Source organism: Mchenga conophoros, linkage group LG7, assembly GCF_057382185.1.
Source record: "Mchenga conophoros isolate Kocher_MC1m ecotype Shallow Benthic linkage group LG7, M_conophoros_male_GT1.1, whole genome shotgun sequence".
In the NCBI taxonomy this organism is placed as follows: domain Eukaryota; kingdom Metazoa; phylum Chordata; class Actinopteri; order Cichliformes; family Cichlidae; genus Mchenga; species Mchenga conophoros.
In genome coordinates, this window is record NC_140532.1 from 66,936,856 (window position 1) to 66,962,525 (window position 25,670).

The 25,670-nt window shown below is 43.5% G+C and overlaps 3 protein-coding genes across 7 annotated transcripts in view; 2 read left to right on the forward strand and 1 right to left on the reverse strand.

The window, feature by feature from the left end:
* tdrd12 (tudor domain containing 12) overlaps positions 1-1,261 on the reverse strand; it is a 28,858-nt gene extending 27,597 nt beyond the window's left edge. For 2 of the 5 annotated variants that reach the window (XR_014893153.1, XM_085280933.1), the window contains exons 1-3: positions 1,152-1,261; positions 877-932; positions 11-172 (exon numbers count right to left, since the gene is read on the reverse strand). Coding sequence is in view for 4 of the 5 variants with exons in the window: in XM_085280933.1 (XP_085137059.1) it covers positions 11-172; positions 877-900 (186 nt within the window). In the remaining variant the exon portion in view is untranslated. The remainder of the gene's footprint in view (positions 1-10; positions 173-876; positions 933-1,151) is intronic. The other 3 variants (XM_085280931.1, XM_085280930.1, XM_085280932.1) reach the window with 2 other exon arrangements.
* A 1,437-nt stretch (positions 1,262-2,698) lies between these two features.
* On the forward strand, positions 2,699-5,733 carry faap24 (FA core complex associated protein 24). The gene is made up of 4 exons (XM_085280934.1): positions 2,699-2,951; positions 4,022-4,164; positions 4,244-4,399; positions 4,617-5,733. The coding sequence occupies exons 1-4, from the start codon at positions 2,849-2,851 to the stop codon at positions 4,863-4,865; spliced, it is 651 nt and encodes a 216-aa protein (XP_085137060.1). The 5' UTR covers positions 2,699-2,848; the 3' UTR covers positions 4,866-5,733.
* Positions 5,734-6,206: 473 nt separating this feature from the next.
* On the forward strand, positions 6,207-25,551 carry slc7a10b (solute carrier family 7 member 10b). Its single transcript, XM_085280936.1, has 11 exons — positions 6,207-6,445; positions 11,139-11,343; positions 12,219-12,370; positions 16,798-16,923; positions 17,010-17,163; positions 18,919-19,042; positions 19,745-19,848; positions 19,928-20,024; positions 20,816-20,965; positions 21,069-21,246; positions 21,325-25,551. The coding sequence occupies exons 1-11, from the start codon at positions 6,304-6,306 to the stop codon at positions 21,453-21,455; spliced, it is 1,563 nt and encodes a 520-aa protein (XP_085137062.1). The 5' UTR covers positions 6,207-6,303; the 3' UTR covers positions 21,456-25,551.
* Positions 25,552-25,670: the final 119 nt, after the last annotated feature.

The window sequence follows — 25,670 nt, forward strand, 5'->3', positions numbered from 1 at the left end:
GTCTTGATACCCGTCCTTCCTCCAACGACGTAGGCTTTAGCGTGCACACGTCCTGCGTGGTGTCGCGGTAGAAGAGGTTCATCTGAAAATGTAGCTTTTTGTAATGTTCTGAAGTCTCCACATCGCCGCTGAGACCCAAAATGGCACCCCAGAGACACGATGGGTTCTCCACCTGCAGAGTTCAGTTTGAAGTACACATCATCATCACTGTGCTGCATAGAAAGGTATGTTTTGCACCTCTTGATGCTCAGCTTGAACTTCACTTAAATAACTAACTTACATTTTGACAAATTAAAGAAAATAAAGTCTTCAATCTTTGCATTTCATTATTACACTTATTTTGTTTCACCCTCTCCCAGTGACATGTGACAAATTTCCCACGTGGGGAACTAATAAAGGCTATCTTCTGTTATGGAGGTGACAAGTAATCACACCTGAAACACCTTTGTGATAAGTGATATTTTAAAGGTTTAACCCTTTAGCACATGAATCATGACAACCACAATCAGGATTTTTTTATTCATCTTTAGGCATGAAAAGACGGTTTTTGAATTTCATTTTTTTTTAAACATACTTTTCTAAGATTTGGTTGGTTTTTTTTACATGTCCACTTAGGTGGCTACCACTCCACGGGCTGACCAGTGGGTGGCAGAGTATGAAGGGACACATGTGTCCAATGTAGTGTTTTATGTGCAAATACACCATCAACACTGACACAAATACAAGAAAACAGCCTTTGAATAGCTGTCCACTGTAGTGACCACTGTGCGTGAAAGGGTTAAATACACCAACTACATCTGCTGGGCATCAAAACTGAACCCGTGAGCCACGTTTAGCTAATTAAAGCAGTAACACAGCCATTAAAGGATCACGTACCTTCAGAACAGATATTTTCACCATTTCTTTATTTCGTCAGTCCGAAAGCAGCGACACTGGAAGAAAACAGTCGGATTTAACAGATTTACCGTTTCTCGAACGCCAACTGTTTAAACTTGAGCCCCGTTAGCTAACGTTAGCTCGCCAGCTACGCTCCGTTTTACTGAAATTTCAAATGATAAAAAGAAGAAGAAACATTTTTCAGTCTTCGGTTAAAACAACTTTTTCCCTGTAACTTGTTTCTGTTTAGCGTCGAATTCGCAGGTCGAACGTACCTGTTTGTGAGCGAAAGCAGCAGCGAGTGTAAGGCGCGAAGAAAGGCAGACGGAGGGGTCAGTGCCGAGTCTGACCGGTAGAGGGCGCTACGGTGCCAGCCTTTTCCTTATTGTAAAAATTTTATTTATTTTGTATTAATTTTATCCATTAAAATACGTTCGTGTATAAAACATGATTGAAGAAAAGGCTGGGAAATTTACCAAATAAATTCCAAGAAAGAAAGCTTAATAATTTACAAGAAAAAATAAAAATAATAAATGAGAATAAAAATAAGATTAAGAAATTCCTATAAAAAATATATTAAAATATAATAATAATATATAATATAATAAAATAATTTTAATTTAAAAGAAACAAAACGCCATAAAACCCGATTCCCTAAGAGGAAAAACCCACAAAAAAACGTTAGAAAAAAATCTTTAAAAAAGGGGGGGAGGCGGAGGGGGATCTAGGAGAGAAAAAAAACACAAATATTTTTAGCACGCATTTTGTCATTTTTACACTGTCCGATGACAAAAGAACTTCCCTCGGGATAAATAAAGTTCTTATATTATCTAGGCCGTGCAGGTGCGCTCTTCCTCCTGTCCTCCAGGGGGCGACGTGGAGGTGTATGTCCGTCATCTGAACACAGGCAGGAAAGGAGGAAAAGAAATGGGGGATTGTGACATTACAAACTGGCATTGAATTACTGGGCAAGTTTACAAGGACATGGTCAAGATCATCCGACAAAAACTGTTTTCCAACCGTGCTGGGATAAAGAGAAAGGTGAACTGAAGAGCTTTGGGTGGACAGTGGGACAGAAAGCAGCTGAACTTAATCTGGACAAGATCAACATAAGTCAAACAGCACCGTTGCCTACAATACCACCACGGATGCTCCCTGATGCAGTAGCATATTTCACATTGTTAAACAAAAAGAACAAGGAGAGGGGGTTTATCTTCACATACAGCGCAGGAATATATTAATCAGTATTGTAGTTATGTCAAAATCTACATAGATGCATCAAAGAATACAGCCAACCAAAGCGGGATAGCATTTATTGTTCCTGAATTTAATATCAAAGTAGGGAAAAGGATCAGTGACGATTTATCAGTGTGCACAGGAGAAATGGTTTCATTATTGTTAGCAGTCCAGTGGGTTGAAGAAACAAAACCACTAAGTTCTGTGATATGTTCAGACTCGAGCTCATCACCGGCCGGTCTGCAAGACTGTCACTCAGAATGCAGACTGACATTCTGATAGAGATCCAGCAAACATTACTCAGAATAATTATGATGGGGCTTGTGGTCACATTCTTATGGTTACCAGCACATCATGAAGTTAAAGGAAATGAAACGGCAAATAGGACAGCAAAAGAAGCAACAAGGAGACCGATGGTAGGTGTGGATATTAGTGTTAGTGGGACGGAGCTCAAGAGTAGAATGGGATACAAAATGAAGGAAAGGTGGCAAAAGCAAGCGGAGGAAGAGAGGAAAGGGCGATGGTTTTACAAAATCCAATTTTTTGTCATTTCGGTCCACACTCCACACCAGCTGGTGGCGGTAGTGCACCATTTTGCTGTTTGCCAACTGCCAATAAACCCTATAAAGAAGAAGAAGGAGGAAGCGAGTTAACTTATGGAGGCAAAAGCGAACCCTGGTAGCTAACGTCCTACAGTCACCCAAGGCAACTTTAACCCGCTGTGGCGCTCAGCTGCATGGAGAACAAAGCGCCTGAGCTGCTTAACGCGGTTCCTCCTTACGGACACATGATCTGCAGCGACAAATGGAGAAATTCGTCCTTCATTCAGGGTTTGAAAGGTAAATAAGCACCACGAACCCGGAGTAATAAATATTCACCAAAAATCAGACGAGAACCCGCCTTTAACCTTTTATTATAAAAGTACTGACTTTTAATACTTTTAAGGTTGTGTTTATGGGGGGAGTTCTGCATGAAACGCAAAACGCGTGTAGATGTGAAGCCTTATTTTATAGTTCCTGAATTATTTATACTGTGTTAAGTATAGTTTATTTTCAATAGAACATATTTTTTGATGCCAGAGTTTAATGTTAATGTTCAAATATGATGATAATAATATTTTCAAACAAATTCATGCTCTCAGAATTTATTATTAAACTTCAGCTACACTTTTTAAATGATATATTCATAAAACTCATAGTATCAGATATTTGGCCTAAAATTGAATGACATAGCTTACGTAGCTCTGTAAATATAGCTATTTGATTTCATCACAAAAATCTGTATTTTATGAGCAATAACAGCAGAGGGCTGCAACTTGGCAGTTTTTCTCTTATTAAGATGTGAATCAGTGAGGTGGTCAGACTGGAAGCATTTGGTGAGTTGACATAAAGTACAGTGCTTTAAAAGCGTCGTGTCGATGTGCAGAACCCAGCAGCATGAACAGCTCGATTTCCCTGTGTTTAAACTGTCCAACAACACTCCTGAGGTTCAGTACGGTGAAATACCTCAGTCACTTTATTACTGATCAAATGAATGATGACGACACATACAGACAGCGGTGTGAGTTCTGTGTGCAGGCAGCTTCTCTTCAGTTTCAGTTAAAGCGGCTTTAATTGCACACCGTTATATACTGCCCCCTTGTGGTCGTCTGACGCGCAACGTAGAATGCAGAAGCCGCTTGTTGCATGTAAAGATGCAGTGAGGGGGCAGTGTCAGTCAGATGTTTGTAGCTGTGGGTGTTTGGACTTTTAAAGCACTTTTAAGAAATGTAATGTTTGCTTTTAGAGAAGGACTGGATGGCTCTAGTAACAGTATGCTTTTAGCACCCACAGATCCACACACAGTGAGTGCTTCCCGCTCTGGCTAAAGTGTTTGTGTATTTAGTGCAATGAATTTGCATCTGCTGCAGGTGGAGGTGTGAAAATCATCTTTGAGACGGAGCTCGGAGTGGCAGATTTCCTCCTGCCCAACAAAAGCAGTGTCCTCTACGTCTCTGAGTGTGACATCATCGCAGGAAGCAGCTACAAGAGGAAGGTGGTTCGCTACAGGAACGTAAGTATGATGTGGAACCTGGAAGCTTCTCGATGATGTTCAGGTTGATATTGGAGGCGCTCCTCGTGTTTGTTTTCAGGCTGGGAGCAGCTTCCAGGAGCTGGTGTTGGTGGAGAAGACCAGACTCAGCGAGCAGTACTTCCCCGCTGTGCAGAAGTTTGTGGTGTTTGACCTCGGCCTGTCTCTGCTGCCCATCAGCGGGCAGGCCGACGCCTCACAGCTCATCGCTCAGATGGTAAGATTTCCAGAATGTGTTGATTTTTAGTCCTTAACTCTGGGTTACGGTACATAAAATCATTTTGCGTTGTTTTTCTCTATGATGTCACATTTTGTAAGTGTGTCATAAAAATATTAAACCCTGCGTAACAAAAAGGATTCAAACCAATCAGAACAAAAGACCAATCAAAGCTGGCCTTCTTGTTGAATTTGAGGCTTGTTCTTGTTGTCTCCAGGTTCACGGGGAGGGTCGGGAGAACCCCTTCAGGAGGAAGAGCTCGTCCCGCCTGCTGGACCCTCTGGTCCTGGCTCTGGTCCAGCAGATCCCCGGGGTGGGCAAGGTCAAAGCTCTGGTGCTGTTGCGGCACTTCTCCAGCATCCAGCAGCTCTGCAACGCCTCCCCCGGCGAGCTGGAGCCCATCGTGGGCCAGGCTGGCGCTCAGCAGATCCATAGCTTCTTCCACAAACACACTGCCGGGACCTGAACAGCTCAGTTCAGATTACAGTGGCCAAAATCCAGCCTTGAGACTGAAGTTCCTGCAGCATCGATTCACACTGAGAGACAACAGTCCTGGTTCCCAGAGCTGAGATGTCTGCACGAGGAGGCTGAAGAAAATGTTTTTACTCTGGCTTGCAGTTGCTGGTTAGGTTGAAGCAATAAAACCTGCACTGTTAAAATGAGGTAAAGGTTGGCGTTTGGGGGAGAATAACCCCGTCGCAGCAGGAATCCTGATCCATCTCACTAATAGAAAAAAACCGTAGTTTAAATTGACGAGTAAATCAGGATTATTTGACACCCCAGGAATGAGAACAGTCACTGGACGATCAGGGCCATCGCTCCTGATCAGAGCCGGGTGACCATGACCTGCACAGCAAACGGCACTTTTCACAGTGGTGCCTCAGGTCAGGCACGCTCCTCATCTTCATCGACATTCACGGTGTTTGCATCCTGAGATGTGTGAGAGCGAAGGCTTCCTGCAAACTGCCTGACGTGTGTCGCTCTAAACCAGGCGCCAGGCTGATGCGAGAATTACTCGCACATTTGTGTCTCTGAGACGACGGTTTGCAGCGCAGCCTTCAGCGTGAGCAGGAAGCGTTGGAGGCAGCGTTAACCTAACATGTTGCCCAGTGTGTTCCCAACTGTCACTGGCTACAGAGCTGAGCCTGAGCTAATTCCACGACTCCGTTCATGTGCTGATTTTTACTCTGCATTATTTATTTTGACCTGAATGATGGTTCAGTTTTAAAGGACGGACTCGGACATCAGTTTGCCTCCTGAGCAGAGAAAAGTTTCCAGATTTTGAATGCATGCAAAACTGTTTTCTACGACTGTGAAATAAAAATAAAAACAAAGTTTCGCATTTTTTCTTTTTATTGCTTTAAAAATAAAGTATTATTCTGATGAAATGAGCTGCAGGTTATTCCTGTGTGACCGACTCATTTCAGTCGGAGGATACTAACACATGCACAGACTGCATATGTTGGGGTGTGTGTTACACTTTGAAATTTGGCACACTCGACTACATTAATATCTGTAACTTTATATTACCTCATCTTTCTTCTATATATTTTCAAATGAGCTAATGACAATACTTTTGAAAATATGAAATGTCTTTAAATCCTTACAGAATTGGGGAGTTTCTTTCCGTCACTTAGACTAAAAGCAGACTCTGGTCCTTAAACGTCTTGCACTAATCCCTTTCGGCAGGACCGGGAGAAGGTGAGAGTGCTCGGGCCGTTTTCCTCTCGGTGTCCTTGAACGCCTCTTGGTGAGTCCTGGGTATTTAACATTCTACCCTGGACAGCGGCAGGTTGTTGCGCAAGCGCAGCCCATTCAGTCTGCATGAATGCGGAGTGAGGAGAGGACAGGAGCACTGGGAGTACTGGGACTGGGAGGATCGGACCGGACCCGGGTAGGCGGACATGGATGGACAGAACAGCGGCAGCATCTGCTCCCGGCCGCACGGCACCGGGACGCACGGCAGGAAGGAGGAGAAGAAGATCCCCGACAGAGTGACTCTGAAGAAGGAGATCGGGCTGCTGAGCGCCTGCACCATCATCATAGGTGAGGCTGAAAAACAAGGAGATTCCTTCTTCTTTTGATTTAGTGCAGCAGAACTTTACATGAAACTCGTTCTTTATCAGAGCTGTGCTGAAACGGACCAGCTCCTCTGTGGCTGATTATAAGCTGAAAGCTGCACAGGAAACTCACAGCTTGTGGGGGTAGAAAAATGAGGGAGTCCATATTTGTTGTGGGTTCACATCAAATTGAGTTGTAGTGCTTACGTGGCTGAAATACATGAAGTCCAGGAGCAGGCTGTGGTGAAGCAGAAGATCATTGTCTGCTGGAGCAGAAGGAGAAGCTGGGAGCTTTAAAGAGGAGCATCATCCAGGGTGGATGGAGGGGGGAGGCCTGCAGGAGCTCAAGTCTGACTTAAAACTACTGTCAGCTTCAAACGGGCTCTTGTTGTTCCTCCGTTTGATGCTGGGCATGTTTGCAGTGAGCCAATCAGCACCCAAACTGCTTGTGGTGCACAAAAAAGAGTTTATCTAAGCTAAATGAGTACTTTTTAAAAAATATATAAACTGTGTTTTTCTGCTTGGCACACAGACACAAGGAGGAACTTTTATATTGTACTGAGCCTCATACATGGCTGTAGGTTTCCTTCAGCACTGGCGGACAGAATCCTTCAGGGACTGAGCCTGGTGCTGAAGTGCCAAAAAGTGCAGTTCCTCTAATGTCCACTTGAGGCAGATACTCTCATGTTAAACTGTCCAGCTTTACACGCAGAGAAATAAACTTGTTTACAGCCTGAAGTTTCTGTACAAAGGTTTTATCCACAGAATGTTGGACACAGCCAAGAAGTGGATGCTGCGCACTATGGTGGCCTCAAGATCATTGACGGTGTGCTGTGATGATGAGAGCGTAGTCTGAAAGCAAAGCTGTCGATCTGCATTCTTACCTACGTCTACACTCACAAACTCTGAGTGGGGACTGTGAGAATGACATCACAGATACGAGCAATGGAAATGAGCCTCCTCTCCAGGGTTTCTGGGCTCTCCTTTAGGGACGAAGAGCGAGGAACTGCCCACGCTGAAAGAAACCAGTTGTGGTGGTTCCAGGGGCGTAATTTCCAGGGGGTTAGGAGGGTTATGGCCCCCTCAATAATCAGACCTGGTGAGGTGCTTCTAAAACGAGTTCCAGAGCAGACCCAGGCCTCTCTGGAGAGTCTCTTGGCTGCAAACATGTTTATTTCTGCACTGTAAAAAAAAAAAAAAGTAATATAAAAGTATTTTACAGTGTGCTTTTAATGATATTTTAGAATATCATTAAATCTACATAAATAAATTGTGATTTTACATGTCAAATGTAAAACAACATAAAATCACTGTAAATGTGCTGTAAAATGTGAAGTTTTTACATGAGAGTCTGTGGGGACGGACTCACTGCTGGAGCCAGGTTCAAGAGGACCGCCATGGTGGCTTTAGATAGCACAGAGGAGCAAAAACAGTGAAGTGGATCAATGCAGGGAGGAGGCTGTGGTTGGTGTATATGTCGGCAGAACTTTGGACTTTAACACAGGATTTTGTTGTTTTTTTCCGTTTTCAAACCAACAGACTGATTTTGTTTTTGTGCATAAACCCAACCATACATACCTGTGCCATATTTTACACTCCCATTAACGTCATTTAGGATGTATGGGGATAAATGACCTTTCTCTTGTGAGGGACAGAAAGTAGGCCCACGGCTTAGCAGCATGGAGTAGCAGGTTTTCCCTAGTAGGTAACGAGGGGCCAGAGCATTAACGGATTTGCTAGTGGAGCTTTGTAGGTGGGGATGATATGTTCCCAGAGGTCAGCGTGAGTTAGAAGCCTGGCATATAAGTTCTGGACATACTGGAGCTGGAAATCACTAACAGAACTTCATTGTAATAATCGAGGTGGAGACAGAGGCACGGAGGAGAGTCTGCTACAGAATCAATGAGTAATGGCCAAAATCGAAAGGTGTAAAAAAGCTGCTGTGGTGACAGATATGATGAGCGTAGCGTCCAGAACAACACCTCGGGGTTCATGTCAATGAGAAGATTTTTAGTCTGCTGGAGTCGGACTCTGGGGCTCACAACCAAGAGCTGTGTTTTATTTCTGTTGAGTTTGAGTAGGTTAGATGACATCCGTGTTTTGATTTCATGCAGACAGTTGCAAGTGATTGTGGGAGGAGCTGAGTGGAGGGTTAGGTACTGAGATAAAGAGGTGTATCATCAGCATAGGAATGTAAGCACAAACTATGGTGGCAGATGATCTGACCAAGGAAGAAAGACAAGAATCAGATCTGGAGTCATTCACAGCCCTGAAAGTCTCCTTTTCTATTTGCTGTCTTACCAGAGTTACTCTAAGTTATCACGATGGGTTATTTTAACCTTGTGGTCTACTAGCAGGCACAAAATGCCTTCTAACAGTATAGCTTAAATAAAATAAAATAGCTCAACAAGGTAAAAACTCCACAAAAGAAGGAGCAGAATTTAATAGAAATGAAATAAATCTTTAACAACTCACCAAGAAAAAACTGTAACAAGGATCTTTATGATGCAGGGAAAGATTTTCCTCATCTGTCCTTGTGGCAGCAGAAACAGATGTTAGAGGAAGTATTCAGATGTATCTCTAGCTGTTCACCACAGTCGTGTGGATGGTCTCTGCATCAGCTGATGGAGGAATCTAAGCAGTGATGGGGGGGAAATTCCCTCATCAAACAATATGGATGCATTAGCCGGAGGTTTAACATCCGAGCAGCAGTAACGTTTTATTTTATATTTTTATATACAACGCCAAATCACAACAACAGTCTCCTCAATGTTCCTTCATGGTCACGTGTCCGGGTTCATGCTGTTATTCCAGTTCCTCAGCTCCTTCTTACCGCTTGGATTAACATCCCTGTCCACCCAAAACCTCCAAAGGCCTGGTACCCACACTGTGTCTGTGAGGTGTGAGTGCAGCCATGTCTCCATCAAACACATCAAACTACACTCATGATGAGTCTCTCAGTTCACCGAGCTCATCCATGTTATTATCCAAGAAGCTCACATGGTTTCACCTCAGGGTAAAAACACAATGAGTAACTAAAATGTGTTTTATAGGCTTAAACAAGCTGCTGTGATAGGCCGACACTCTGCACACAACGAAACATTTCTGTGGTTTAAAGCAGCTGTCTTTCATTTCTTTTTCACCACAAGTGATCAGTTCAGTTTTCCGGTGTGTAATGAGGATTCCAGCTGTTACGGCCGACCTACAGTGGTTTTATTATCGAGTAAATGGAGTGCTCCAAGGCATTGAACCCAGGCTGCTAACCTGCTGCCTCCGTGGGTGTTGGTGCAGGTCTTGGCTAACTGGACCTCATCCACACTTGGCTTTATGTTTCTTCCCTCCAGAACAAGAGGAAGGTTTTGTGTGCAGAATGCTGAAACACCTTTCCATTCACAGAGAGACGGAGGGAACAAACTGGCTGCTCTGCACGCTGCAGGAAGCTCTGCATCTGAAGTCATGTTTCTGTAGATTAAAACAAACTCAAATCTTTTTTCTTGACCTTTTAATCCCTTCAACGCTGACATGTTTCAGAGAGGAAGCTGCAGGAATGAGCTGCTGCAGAAGGTGAGTCGGTCACTTCCCACCTCTGCAGACTGGAGTGGATAATTTATGTCTGGTTATGTAATGGCTGTGTGTGCCACTTGGCTGCTTTCTGCCACGCTACTGGTAGTGCTGTAGACTGAATGTGTCGGATCTACTGGTACTCCACGCTGCATACTGAGGCTCTGGGCAGGAGGAATTGTTCCCATCCTGAGCTATGGCCTTTATGTCCTTCTCTAACTCACTCTGTTATGGAGCTCTTTGTGTCTTTATGTCCTCTATATAAACTCAGAGGGGACCAGTTTGGACTTTGGAGCAGTAGAAATGTTCAGGATGTTCTCTGACAAAGAAGTCACATGTGAGAAGCACGTGCAAGAAGGATGGTGCTATGTGACCAATAAGAGAACAATCAGGACCTGTGGGGTCTCTACCTCCAGCTTCATTCTTTGCATTGTTTTCTGGGTCTCATTTACTCTTTTTTAGTATTTGGCAGATTTCTGGACTGACAGCAAGCAAAAGCCAAATTCTCCTGAATGTATCTCATAAAGCTTGAAGCTCTTCATCCTTCCTTAGAGCTGATGCTTTGGGCGTCCCCTGCAAAATCAATTCTGACTTCTACCTGACTTGCAGACAGGCACACTAACCCCTGATCCTCATGTTTGTGTCACCAGAATACATGAATACAAATGAATGTACAATGTGTCCCCGGCCCAAAACAACAACAACAACAACAACAAAAATAAAGATGAAGAGAGAGGAGTTGAGGCGTTTGACAATATGAGACATTATCCATCCATCCATCTTCTGGTTATCAAATTCAGGTGTCCCAGGGCAAGGTGGGAGGGCTCACACACCGGACAGGTCACCCATCTATCACAGGCCTAACAAAACCAGGAAAAAACTAACAAAGTAAACCAGGAAGTAACCAGGAGACTAACATGAAACATGACATAGACAGGACAAGAAAAAAGGCATGAGAAGTAAGAAAACACAAGGAATGATTAAAAACTAATGGCAACCATGGCAACCATAACAGCTCACCAACAAAGCACCCCAAAGTGACACATACCTCATGTGACCTGGGTTATTCAACATACAAGATATTAAAGATCTCGACTCCTGTTAAATGTGTCTGATAGGGAACATCATCGGCTCCGGGATCTTCATCTCTCCTAAGGGTGTCCTGGAGCACTCGGGCTCGGTGGGAGTGGCTTTAGTGGTCTGGGTGCTGGGAGGCTGCATCGCTGCGTTGGGCTCCCTCTGCTATGCTGAACTGGGCGTCACCATTCCCAAATCTGGAGGCGACTACTCCTACGTCACAGAGATATTTGGAGGTCTGACGGGGTGAGTGACCCTTTGTGTGTCCAGTACTCTTCACTGAATTAGGATTAGGATGATGGAAATCTAAATGTCAGGGGCCTGAGACTAACCTGAGACCGCTATAAGTGCTTTTAAGTTCAAATGTGGAAATAACATAAAAGAGAAAAGGAGCAAACTCTTTGCCACAGTACTGTACAATAAAGAAATATGACTTTTTATCAGGGTTAATGCCAGTAAATAACTTTCTTGACCAATGTAGGTCAGTCTACATGGACAGGTAAAGGGTGTAGCTTCATACTACACATGGAGACAGATATGGAAGACATGAATTAGCACAGCTAACCAGCAGGTTCTTACCATCAACCGAACATTTACGTTCTGCCGTCATACAGGCAGGTTGTGTACCAAAAACTTTCTGAGTTGTTGTTCATGTAAATTTTTCTAGTTACGACACTTCGTTGGAAGGACGCAGACTCATTAACTCGAATGTGTGTAGCAGAAGCGTCTCGTTGTGGTGGATGAAGGTGATGCCATCAGGACGCTGCTGCTGCTGCTCGCTTCACACCTCAAATCAAACTGGAGGATGGCCTAAAGTGGGTCATGATACAGAAAGAGATTTCGCTGCAATAGAAACCCGTTACAGTCCTTCTGTCAAAGACATGACGAACAAAAGGAAACAGTTTGGGCCACAGAGCCCGGTTATTCTGGACTGTCTTACGAGTGCCATGAAGACTCCAGAAGTCTAGAGGTTCTTTAGCTGCACTCACACTGGACGTGGTCTTTTTTATATTCACCAGTGAAATCCACGGCGAGGGCTTTGCCTCGTGTTTTGCTGTCCTGCTGAGTTATGGAGAGTTTCTGAATCTGTGTTTGTCACTGAAGCTCCTTCTCTCTTCCAGATTCCTCCTGTTGTGGAGCGCCGTCCTCATCATGTATCCGACCACGCTGGCCGTCATCGCGCTTACCTTCTCCAGCTACATACTGCAGCCGGTCTTCCCAAACTGCGTTCCACCGTACATGGCGACACGGATGCTGTCTGCCACCTGTCTCCGTGAGTGATAACTTTATCAAACACACTTTGATCAGTGTGAGGCCAGTTCATCAAGTCAGAAGAATTGCTTCATTGTTTTGTCTTCTGTGGAAAACCTATAAGGTCGATCCTTCAGGCCCACAGGAGATGCAGTACGAGTCGGGATGTATATAACAGGCAACACCTCGGACGCTGTAGTGATGAAACACATTTCCAACCAAATTCGTTGTCCCAGAAACTTTTTCTAAAAGGTGCCTTTAGACTGTTTGATTCAAATGGCAGATTTTCGTGGCGAATCAGAATATACATTCACCTGCATTAATATTTGTTGTACCTTAACCAAGATCCTTTTGGTACCCATCAACAGGCTTCTGGTATAATTCTTCTTGGAAAAGTCAGTAGAGTTCATGTATATTGTTTGGTTTCCTGTCACAGACTCAACTGTTAAGCTTATATCACAAATTTTCAGCAGCGTTGAGGTCGAGGCTTTGGGAGGCCCATTCCATAAGCTTAATGCTAACTTGGTTTATCCAAATGCAGTGTTTGGGATCATTGTCCTGTTGGAACCCAAGACTGTGTCCAAGTTTCACCCGTGTAGCTGTTGGTTGGAGAAGTTGAAGATTGTGGAGGTAGTCCTCCTTCTTTATTCCATCCACTTTGTCTAATGTACCAGAACCACTGGCAGTGAAACAGCCCAGAGCGTGATGCTGCCACCGCCATGCGTCACAGCTGCAGTGTTCTCAGGGTTGAAAGCCTCACCTTTGCTCCTCCAATCAGCTCCATCTTTGTCTCGTCTGACCATCAAACTTTTCTCCAGACGCCGTTTGGCTCGTCCACGTGGGCAGATTTCAGTTGAGCTCGTTGATTTTGGAGCAGGAGCTTCTTTCTTGGTCCATGGAGATGTGAGACTGGCTTCACTGTGGAAGGGACACTGGTGTTCCAGCAGATTCTAGTCCAATGGCAGGCTATGTTCCTGAACATAACATAATAATGGCCCAGGTAGTTCCTGAACATCCTAACAGTTTCCTGTCATCTGAGGGGGACAGTCTGGGTGTCTCCCAGACCTCAGTGGGGACAGATCTGAGTAACTTGTACTTGTGTGATCTTGGATCCTTGCTCAGAAACGGCTCAGAGAGACTTTCCCAACTTGTGTAAATCTGCAGTTCTGCTTTTCAGATCTTCACTGAGATGGCTGGACTTTCCCATTGTTCCCAGTATTGGTCAATCCAGTGAATGCTGTCAAACAAATCCTTTTTATGCTGCAGAGAGAATCTGTCAGTCGTAATTAACCATGATCACTAATGAGAAGCTAACAGGCCTCGGCCAAGTTTAAAGACATTGTAGAACCTCCAACATCATTTATCACAAGCTTTCAGCATGTGCACGTAAACATCAAAATCAATTCAGACTTGAGCACCCAGATCCTGTTTTTAAGTTTTTTAAAAGAAATCATTAAAAGCCCAAAATGACTGTGAGGTTCAAGCCTGTGACGAGTGGATGGAAACCTCTGACCTCAGCTGTGTCCCATGATACTGCTGCTCAGCATTCATCTTTAGAAACAGTTGTGCTGATCAGAAACATACTGGTTGCTCTTTTTAACAGAGCTTGAATGTGTTTCCAGATTTGGGGGATTTTGTCTGGAGTGGCCAACGGGAAGAATGAATAAGGCAGAAATTCTGTGTAAAAAAAAGCCTTTAATAAAAAAAATCACATGTTCGGTGTGATGCAGCGTGGAGAATTACGTCATGGAGCTGCAGATTGCGGCTTGCGAGTCTGCCGTGCTGCTCGTTGTGTGCTCATCTTCCCTCTGTGCTCCAGAGAGCAGTGATGCAGCATTACTTGAATGTCGGAGGAGAGTAAAGTGTGTTAAAATGCTTCTAATAAAAAATGCATTGGAATCCTGGAGGAGGAAGAAGAGCAGGACCAGGAGATGAGATGAGCTAAAATCATTTAAACCCTCCGAATCAAAGATTATCCATGTTTTGTCTGTCAGTGTGTCCATTATTCAGCATCATGTGTGTGGCAGTTTACAGTTTCTATAGAGCGGTTTGGTGCTCAGGGTGTGAATGAACTGAAGAAGCAGCAGCAGAGGGATGTTTGTTTCACATTCTGCTTGAAAGCAAACAGTTTGCACAAAGCTGAGTGTTTATAGCTGCTCTGAAAGGCTACACTCCAAAGCAGAGTCAAAAGTCTGCCTTCATAGAGAGCGACAAAGTGCAGTGAATGGTAGAAATGAGCATAATGGCACACACTTTTGAACAAACCCTCGTCGAAGGCTTTCATGCTGTTAAACTCAGTTGTTCACACATGAAGTGAGCTCTGTGTAAAGAACGAGAAGAAAGACGGCGAGAAAAGTGACCCGGCTGCTTTCTCTGCTCTTCGGCTCTGCAGATTTTCTGCCCTCTCACGGCTGTCCAGCATTTCTGTTACACAGTTCAAATCATGGCAGTTTCATGTATTTATAAACTCTGTATAAAAGTGCATTAAAGTCACACGTGATTGGTTTTGGGAGGTCCAGTCATGAAACCTCAGTGCTGAAATTTTGGTCACCGTGTGTGTTTTATGGAGGTAGAAGTGACAACAGCACAGACGCTCCAGTTAGCTGAGCGAAGTCTGTCTATAGAGAGCAAAACTGTGTTTGTATCAGCTGCAAACATTTGTTCTTCTGCTGTAGTTTGAACTTTGGACATCAGAGGAAGTGCAGCTCTTTTAACACTTGCCAGTTTTTATATACATTTGTACTCCAGCACATAACAACAGGAATCTAATAGATGGCTGTAAACTGTCAGTACAGGGTCATTTCCATGTTACCTGGACCTTTGCAAAGACTGTCTGAATGTCTCAAACAGTTACTGCTTGTCAGCACTGAATTAAGCTGTTAGACACATTAACATGGAGGACATAAGCTAACTCTTTGGTCCCATTCCTTTCACTGTGAAGTTGTCCGTGAGGGGACTGTCTCCTCCTGGGTTTGGACTGATGGCCTTGGCTTGTTAGGTAAATGTGTAAGCTACTACACTATGGAGTGACTGGAAAGGCTGGCTATAAAAACTCTGCAAGTTCACTAATCCTGTGGGGTAAAATAAAAACTCTTAGATCTGAGAAAAAATCTTAAAAGCAGGGTGTGACTCGAAAAATTCAGCTGTTTTTATCAAGAATTGATTCAAAGACAGCGAGTGTCATTAGACGTTTAAGGACAGTCAGTGAGGACAGTCAGTGAGGACAGCCCGAGCAGAGGTCACGACCCCTCGGGCTGCCTAATTGGTTGATGTCTTGTAACTGGCTGCAAATGCCTGATCAATGAGTAAATAATGTCTGAGCTGGAATCTGAAGAGAGACAGCTGGACTCCTGATGCCCTCCTTCACACTCGTTCTTGGAACGGGATCCTGAAACGTGAGCTCGATCCGGCCTCCTCGGAGGGTGGCCGAGGGGCACCCAGACGGTTTTGTTCGCCCTTCGCAACGGAAGTGGTTTGTTTTGTGTGGCTGACAGCCTGCCTTTGTGCCGGAGAGCGAGGCCACCATGAGAGCGAGCAGGGGAAAGCCGCTGACAGTGATAGACGAGGTGAAACAATCACGCCCTCTCTCACTCGGCCTTTTCCCACATTCCTGCCTCCCAGGGTAACCGGCTGCTGCCGCCCACTGCCGGTGAGAGTACCCGCACTGGGACCGCCTGATGGAGACCAGATACTGCTGCTGATCTTATTAAAGGAGCACTCCACCGGCTTTACGTGTTGATCTCAGTCCAGACCAGCAACCTTTGGTCAGTCTCCAGTGATGTCCAGCTCAGTCCCAGTCAGACGGGGACTGGTGATCCAAACCTGTGTTGTCCTCTTACCCAGACAGGTCTTACTCCAGGAGGCCTTTCCTCCTTGCCTTGAGGAAAGGCCATCGCTAGCAGCTTAGAGGTTCCACTCCAGATGTTTCTGTCTGGATTGACTTCCATAGCCTTTTCCTTGACTCTCAAAGAAATCAGAGTTGTCCTTCCCCCCAATCAGGGCTGTCAAACATAAGCCCCGAGGGCCCACCATAGGGCTTTGGGAAATGTGAAGGAGGGCTTAAATTTTAAACTTTTTTCCATCATTATTTTTTAACTCTCAGCCCAGATGTGGCTCCACAGAGCGGTGACCTCCAGCATGCAGCTGTGAACAGGAGCACCTGAGCCCAGAAGGATTGAGCTTAGAGACACGTTACTGCTTATTGGTGGTTCATTTAAAAGTTTCATTAATGTGTGGAGGTTATTTAGCTGTGCAGAAAGAAAATAACAAATCCTAAGCATTCATTTCCTGAGGAGAGCTTTCTGCAGTAATAAACCCCCCTCAGAATCAGCTGATAGTTTTTGATCTTTAATGGAGTCGTGCCAAGTTTGACCTTTAAACTGTAGAGATGTTCTGAGCACTCTCTGTCCTCCCGAGTGTGTCGTTAACGAGGTTCTGTGCTCGCCTCAGTGCTGCTGACCTGGGTGAACTGCTCCAGCGTCCGCATGGCCACCAGGATCCAGGACGTCTTCACGGTGGGGAAGCTGATGGCGTTGGGCCTCATCATTGTAGTTGGTCTGGTCCAGATCTTCAATGGTAAATCTGCCAGCCCTCAACAGATCTGACGCTTTTCCACTTCCTGAGGTAAAGCTAAAAGCTCTGATGTCTCATGTAACCACCAGGAAACTACGAGGCGCTGACGCCTCAGGTGGCCTTCTCTCTGGAGAGGACGCCGTCGGTTGGGCAGATCGCGCTCGCCTTCCTGCAGGCGTCCTTCGCCTTCAGCGGCTGGAACTTCCTCAACTACGTGACAGAGGAGGTGGTCGAACCCAGACGGTGAATATTCACACTTCTCATCACCGTGGTTTTGCTTTCACAAATTATTGGGAACGTTCTGAAGATATGTAAGTGCCCAAACACGAGAACTTCATCCAAATGAAACTTTAAAGGAAACGTCAGACATCAAGGAAAATCAAGGAGACTGGAAAGTGAGAAACTAGCCTGCTTACAGTAACCAGATCACCACCAACTCATCAAAAGGTCCTACTTAGCAAATGAGATTGTTAATGTGCTGCAATTTTTTTTTGTTCTGCAGATTAATCGACAACTGCTGAGACCAAAATATAATCTGAAAACTAATCTTGCACTTTTGTAATCCTCTGTCAATCAAACCAAATGATGTCTAACACTTCCTTTAATGTTTGTTTTTGGCTGCTACAACTTTCTTTTTTCAGCAGAGTGATGCTCCATGATCCTCATTATTTCTCCGTTTTTATTCACCACGACCGTGTTAAATAAGACGTGGTAACACTTTATAAAAACCGGCTGTGAGGCTTACAGGTTCACGCTTTTCTTTATTTCTTTATTTATTGCTTTCTGTTTGCTAAGACACACAAGAACAACAGAAAAATGACATCTAGTAGGAAAGAATGAGGCTTAAGGTCATTGCTGATGATGACTGAGACCTGACAGGGTTAATAAATGGAAAATTTCTAGTTAATTAACTTTTATGTTCAGTAATAGGTAAATGGATCGGAAACCATACAGCTGGTGTACATTGATGAGTCAGAGGGACTTCTGTTTCCTTTTGTCTGCCCCTCGGCTCTTCACTGTTGGAGTTACTTAAAAAAGTCATGTATTACACACAGGACCGATGCTGAAGGCCTGTGAGGCCGCAGCAGTTTTCATGTAAAATAATTATTTAACTATTTATTATTTTATGATTTTTCCACTGCTTGGAACAGTACTACAGTTTAGTTAACTGTCAGGTTGCCATTTATCACTGATGGTTATTATGACGTGTTACCAAATATGTGAGTAAAATATAAATATATGCAACTTCCTTTAAAGTGGATCCTTTCTGCTCATTTCCATGTTTTCATTCTTGGACTCTGCTAGAGGAGCTTTGCATGAGTCACAGTTCAAAATAATCCTCCTCTGTCTCATACTGGGCTGTGTTGCAGACCCTCAGCTCATCCTCTGTCTGAAACGAGATGTTTAGCTCCTCCCCTTTTAAATCAACTTTCTTCTGATCGGTTGATGGAAAATTGGAAGAGAAGTGGGTGGGGCTCTTTTTGCCTGAGATGATCAAATTAGGGACATGCCCTGTCCGTGACATCATACAGAGCTAGGAGTAAAAAAAAACCTGTGAAGCCTGAGATTCTGTCTCACAGGGACTTCCTGTGCAGACATTGATCTAAAACTTTAATTTCATGCTCTACAGTAAAAGTTTCACAGGTTAGAGTTAAAATATATTAGTGCTTTTTCTTAAATCTGTAAACTTTGTAAAGTATTGTATTATTTAATTAGTTAAGTCTGTTACTGTTAATGTCTTGGAGCAACCACATAATTTCCTTGGGGATAATTAAAGTATTCCGAACATGCACCACAGGGACGTGCCATATATGACGGGAAATAAGCCGAATATTTCCACTTTGAAAGGAGTCTGCTGTCTGGTGGTCAGCTCACTCGTTTCAGTGAGCTGACCACCAGACCTTCCTGCTTGAAAAGCTCATCCCTCAACTTCACATGTGGTTGTAAATGTTTTGGTTTGGACTGTGTCGTCTGTGCATGGTGCGTGGCCTCGGTCAGGAATCTACCTCGTGCCATCTACATCTCCATCCCATTGGTGACCTTTGTGTACACGCTCACCAACATCGCCTACTTCTCCTCCATGTCGCCTGAGGAGCTGCTGTCATCCAATGCTGTGGCTGTAGTGAGTAACATGGAAATCATGGTCTCGATGTCCAACTCTGCTGAAAATGACGTGTTCATGCAACCAAACTGCTTTTTAAATTGTGTTTCGAGGGGAAAGGTAGAAAGGGAGCAGTCATGTGTAACACAAAGACAGACAAAGCCTGCATTTGGAGACATAGCCTGATGAACCAGGTAAAGTTAACCACTATTAAAGGGGTAGGCCCTCCCACAGCTAAATTTACACATTTTTCCTCTGACATGTTGTGCTGGTTATGCAGCTGAGTTATATCCCCCAGTGTTGGAGAGAGCACCACATACTAAATACCCTATAAAATACATTAACATTTAGGATTGACAAAGTAGTCAAATATGCACACACAGACTGAAAACCCTCCCACAACACATTGTAAAACCTTTACACGTATACATGCAATCAGTAACCAATCAGTGTTAAGCTTTGGTTATGGAGAGGACTCAAAGTCAAGAAAATAAAACTCAACAAAAAGTGTCTTCATATCCCAACGTTCTGATGAAAAAGAAAGTTTGGTTGATTCTGACTAAATCAGACTCATGGGTACCTGTCCCGTTGTTCCAGTGTGCTTAAAAGTGAAGCAATCTATTTCAGCTTAGCTCAGCCAATCAGAGTCTGCGGGAACAGATTAAAAGAACACCGCTGTGGTCTGAACGTGTTGGTCAATCTTTCTGTTGTTCTGCTCTCCAGACGTTTGGTGAGAAGCTGCTGGGAATGTTCTCCGTCATCATGCCGATCTCTGTGGCTCTGTCTACCTTTGGAGGAATCAACGGCTACCTGTTCACGTCTTCCAGGTGAGCCGGACTTCCTGTTTTTCTGTGGTTTTGAATAATGAAGCAGCTGCTAAGTTCGGGCTGGTTTTCCTATCAACAGGTTGTGCTTCTCGGGAGCTAGAGAAGGTCACCTCCCCAGCCTGCTGGCCATGATCCACTATAAGAAATGTACGCCCATCCCCGCCCTGCTCGTCTGCGTATGTACACATTGATATTACAGAAGTCTCAGTTTCAGTGCTTTCTACACATAAACAGTATTTTAATTGTTTTTAACTGCACAGTGCTGTTTTTAAGTATTTTTATAAAATTTCTCCCTAACTCTGTGAGCTTTAAGTCCCATTACCTCTAACCCTGAACCCAGCGCTATCAGCGTATCAGATTTGTAGCTTTTAAAAAATCAAACAAAGTCAAAAAGTGTTTGCATATTTTAAAAAAAATAATTATTTTCTTTTCCTCCAGAACCTACAGCTACGGTTAAATAGATTTTCACAAACAGATGTGTCAGTCTGCAGGAGAGTGACCAATTTGGGACCAAAGGTTTTTAAAACCTTTTTTTTTAATTTAAACAAACTGCTTGTGTGGACTCCCTTCTTTAACCAGTTTGGGGGTTTGTCCGGGACAAAAGGAGCTGAATTGGGGAGGCACAGTGTTGTGATAAAACTTGGCATGGTTTCTAAAACAAGTGTCCATAGATGGCAAGAGAACCTGTTACAATAGCTAAACAAAGGTAAACAAAAAGAAAACGATCAAATTTTTCTTATTATTTTTCTGATTTTTTGTTTTTCTTATAACTCTCAGAATAAAGCCACATCCTGGTTTAAGCGGACATACAGCAAATATAGACTTAAAATCTTAAAGTTGGTCACCAGATTGACTTTGCTGGGTGTTACCAAAGTGGCCCGTCCAACCAAAGTCTGCATGTGGGAAAAACTTTCAAAAACTCTTCTTCAGTCATGTTCACGCAGTCACGTCTAACCTTGTGTTACAGTGCACAGCCACCATCATCATACTCTGCATTGGAGAGACACACAATCTGATCAACTACGTCTCCTTCATCAACTACCTGTCATACGGTGTTACCATCGCAGGCCTGCTGTACTACCGCTGGAAGAAACCCAACTTGTACCGACCCATCAAGGTGAACCCAGCAGGCTTCTACCATCTGTTACCTGTTAACTGTTCATATCTGCAACTCGTCAGGTTTCACTGACTTCCCATCATGTACTTGCTGTCTTCTACAGGTGAACCTGCTGGTTCCTGTGTGCTACTTGATGTTCTGGGCAGTGCTGCTGGGATTCAGTCTTTACTCTGAGCCAGTGGTTTGCGGTGTTGGACTAGTCATCATGCTTACGGGTGTACCTGTCTACTTCCTGGGTGTGCATTGGAAAGAGAAACCAAAGTGTATCTATAACTTCATTGGTGAGTTTCTAAAGAAATTACTTTGTAGGGTTTAATTTGACTTGTTTTAATACAACTTGTGATTTTATCTTTCTGCAGAGAGGGCGACACATGTGGGCCAGAGGTTGTGTTTTGTGGTCTTTCCTCAGCTCGACCCCATCGAGCTCGCCAGTCCTCCAGAGTGGACTGACCGCTCATCAGGCAGGGGAAGCGTGTCTGTCAATTCTTAAAACTCTTATCTGGAAACAAAAAGATCTTCTGGTTTTGTTTTTTTTATCCTGTTTTTACTGATCATCAAACAAGTCCAGACCCTGTTCCAGTCATGGGAGCTCTGTCTGATTTTTGAACCTTTGAGACTCTGATTTTTGTTTTTCTAAAGTTGAGTGGAATGCCCGCTGTTCTGTGTGGGCTGCGTACAGTTTTTTCTCTCCATCTACTTTTATACTAAGTCTTCAAGTACACCATCCTAATGCCAACAGTTTCACGCCGTGGACGGACTTTTTATTTCCACTTTGGAACCATCTGTTCCTCCTTTGGTAACATGACAGAACAGTGACTCTCTCTGAATGTTGCTGGTATTTTATTGTGACTTCAGGTCTTTTCACACCAAGTTTTTCCTACAGTTGGAAAACTGCAAAAAAAACTTGCACATTGTTTGTTAAAGTCACTAAAAACAGCCAACTCCTTTCTCATTTTCAGATCCATCCATGCCACCAGTGTGTCACGGGGCTCTTTTAAGATGCACCAATAAAGAAGTGATACTGGAACAGCAGGCTAGATGCTTTAGATTTGGCTAGATTTAGAACCTAGGCTGAAGTCAAAGATAGCTGTTGTGATAAATTTTGTTTTTTTTGTCTGTCTTCTTGGATATTTGCCCCATTCGTTTTCATTTGCCTGAGCAAAATTTTTCTTCAGACCAATCTACTATCTGCTGATTAGTTCCCATGCATTAAAAATGAAGATTTTACATGTTTAAATGGGGAAAATGATCCACATTTGGAGGCAGGAGGCGTTGGCATTAATCATTTCGCTGCTCACAGTTTGAGTCCTGGGAGAGATTTTTTTTCCTTGCTGCTCTAGTAAAGTGGACTGATTCTGCTTTTCCTTATTTGTAGTCATACATCTGCTGTGCTGGAAGTTCATATGAAATATGGGATATTTGGGAATGGCACACACATGGCTCTGTATGATGTCAGCAAGCACAGATATTCCTAATGTGGCCTGATTAGACCTAAACTCCACCCACTTTCTGTTCAAACCTTCTATTTGGGGCAGCCAATCAGAAAAAAGTTACTGTCTTGTTTCAGACAGTGAACGAAATGTGGGGCTTCACCAAGGCCGAGCATAAAATAAAGGATTATTTTCCTCTAGAAGAGTCGTTGAATGTAAATATGGAGCTGCAACATTAATAATAACACCTTGTCGTTGTCCCAAGGAGCCACCACAGCAGATGGAGCTGCATATTTCCATTTGGTGAAACTGCAGCCCCCCCCCCATTTAATCCAGGTTTGGGATTGGTATAATCTTAACCCTATAGGTTTGTAGCTCCTCCTCCTGGTCTTGAACCAGGGAGCTTGTGTGTGTAAGACAAACGTTAAACCACCACATCAGCCCCCAAACTGTTATGTGTTAATCAGAATGAGTTACAGATTTTACTTTTTAAATAAATAGAAAAGTAACGTTAGGAAAGGATGACATTACAGACTGTGTGCAAGACGTCAGAGCAGGTGTTTGGTGAAAATTTCAGACTTGGTGTGAAAAGCTCTTTATTTGGTGAAATGTGTATAAAATGTGGTGTATTAACTGATTCACTGTTAGAGATTTTAATATATTTGTGAGTGCCTTTTTGCTTTGTTTGTTGCATAGATTGTCTGAGAATTACTTTGGTGTCCTGTTGACTGTTTCTGTGTCACTATAAAAAGAAACCTGCTGTAAATAAACCAGACGGAGCACAAAGCACTGGCACATCCAAAAGACCGAGGGCAAACTCAAGCTTAAAAAATGTTGCTAACAAACTAGTTGTGCTCACGTTACCTGCTGCTCTCATGGATGGATCACATGATGCTGTGACCGTGAGTGCATTCAGACATAGGATTTGTGTAATCCACAGCAGTCTAACACGCTGTGGCACTTTATGTTGTGCATGTAAAGTGTTGCTAATGCAGGATGTTACTGAGACAGAATTGGCCCTTCTTGCAGTCACATCTGCTGGTCAGGTTGGAGCTGTACTGTTAGCAAAGCTTCTCACCTTTGCTAACAGTACAAAACCATCTTTCTTCAATTTCCTGCTCTGTGCAGTTTCTGATTATGCAACGTGTTATTCTGAGAAACTGTGAACAAGACCCTCTTTCAGTTCTAAGGTTTTCTGGATTAGGACATAAAAAATCATCTGGTCTTTAGCAGGTTCTAAACATATTACACTGTGTCAGCAGCACGAGGCAGCATGCAGAAACGGGCCTCATGCATTCAGCAGCTTCGAGAAGCTCCTTTAGCAGTAATAAGTTGCAGTGATGATTTCCTGTGTGACTTATCAGTCTCTCACATCACTGTGGAGGAGTTTTGGTTTCTTTGCCTCATTGAGGTCTGCAGCATTAAGCTCTTTGAGGACTGGACTTTGAAACGTTGCAGCAGCTCGATGCTTTTCTTCTTCAGCCGTTCTGCTGCTGTGCTTGGATCATCGTCCTGCTGAAGACCCAGTTTGGTCCAAGCTTCAGCTGTGGGACACCCGGCCTCACACTGACTCTAGAATACTTTGGTATACAGAGGAGTTTGTGGTCTAATCAGATCATCATCCCTCCACCACCATGCTGACAGCTGCTATGGGGTGTTCAGTTTTGTAAATTATGGAGAGATATCTCCACCTGTCCAAAGGACATTGCCTCGAGGTTTGTTCGATTTCAGCTTCATAAACCTGAGCCATGCTGTGATGCTGTCCCTGACTCTACTGAAGCCTGTAGAGTCAGAGATGGAGATCTTGATGGGGGGGTTTTCACCTCCAAACCAGCAAACTGCCACAACTTCAGCTTTTATAGAGCTGCTTACACCGGCTGAGGATCATCTACTCAGGTGCATCTGATTAACTCACCTTTTAATTCCTATGGAAGCAGTGAGGATGGACTTTTTCACACACTGCTTCTGTGTTTTGGCCTCATTTGTTCAGTAAATACTGACACAGTGTGATGTGTAATACTGTTCATCTGAAGCTGACCTAATTTTAAAACCTTCTAAGGACCAGCTGAGTTTTTATGATGTCTACCCTAAAATTAAAAGAGAGTGTACTTTCTTTTTATGACTGTGTGTTTTTCTGTGTTTGCTCTCAAGCAGCTGTGCTGTTGGACAATAACAGTACGAGGAAGCCTTAACATTTCTATGTGCGCCCTTTTATTCATTTGTTTTTTGTTACACCATATAGTATAATCCACTACACTGTGCACTTAATGAGTCATAGTTATCCCAAATGATTTTTAATCCCTCAGGTTATGGCAATTTGCAGTGTAAAGCAGCAGGGATGAGAATTCACACCTCCAAGTCAGAGGCCATGGTTGTTATCCAGACGCAGGGCTGGGCTCTGTGCTGATGAGAAGCTGCAGTATCTTGTGTGCTGTTCTTGAGTAAGAGGAGAGCAAGAGACTGACGCAGCCTCTGCAGTGATGCAGACGCTGTATCGCTCCGTTATGATGAAGAGCCACAACAGATCAATGCAAGTCACAGAGGGACTAGAAATTACAAAATTAATATCATTTTTTATTGAATGAGACTTGAAACTAATGATTAAATCAGGAAGTCATCAGGAGCATGTTTGTTGCAGTCACAGAGAGAGGATGCTGAGGGCGGTTTTACCATAGACCCAACTTCAGATTGGCTATATAATAATAATAATAATAATAATAATAATAATAATAATAATAATGCATTTTATTTAAAAATAGCGCCTTTCAGAGCACCTAAGGACACTGTACAATAAATACACAATATACACAATAATAAGAGTAACAGATAAAAGTTAAAAGCATGCAGAGGTTTAAACATAAGCTATTTTAAACAGGTGAGTTTTGAGGGTGGACTTAAAAAGAGGGAATGAAGTATATCAGTAGAGGGGCCTAATTCTGTTCAGACAACAATAAAAAAAAAATCTAAAATCCAGCTGTATTCACTTTGCAAATTATAGCTGGTGTCTCCACTCGTATTGATGCACACATTTTCATGTTGTAAATTTCTTGTAAAGCATTCGGTGTTTACAGTGGGATCATCACACTGGATGTTAACTTGGATGTGTGTTACTGCACTTTGAGAAAATAACTATAAATAAATGCAGAATGAGGCAGACCTGCACTGGTGGTGTCTGTCTCTCTGAGCTGTGCCGGCTGTGGATGCGTCACAGCTGCTGGGGGTGGAGCCAAGAAATTATGCGGCAGGTGATTAAAAGCGATTCTGGGTGGGGAAAA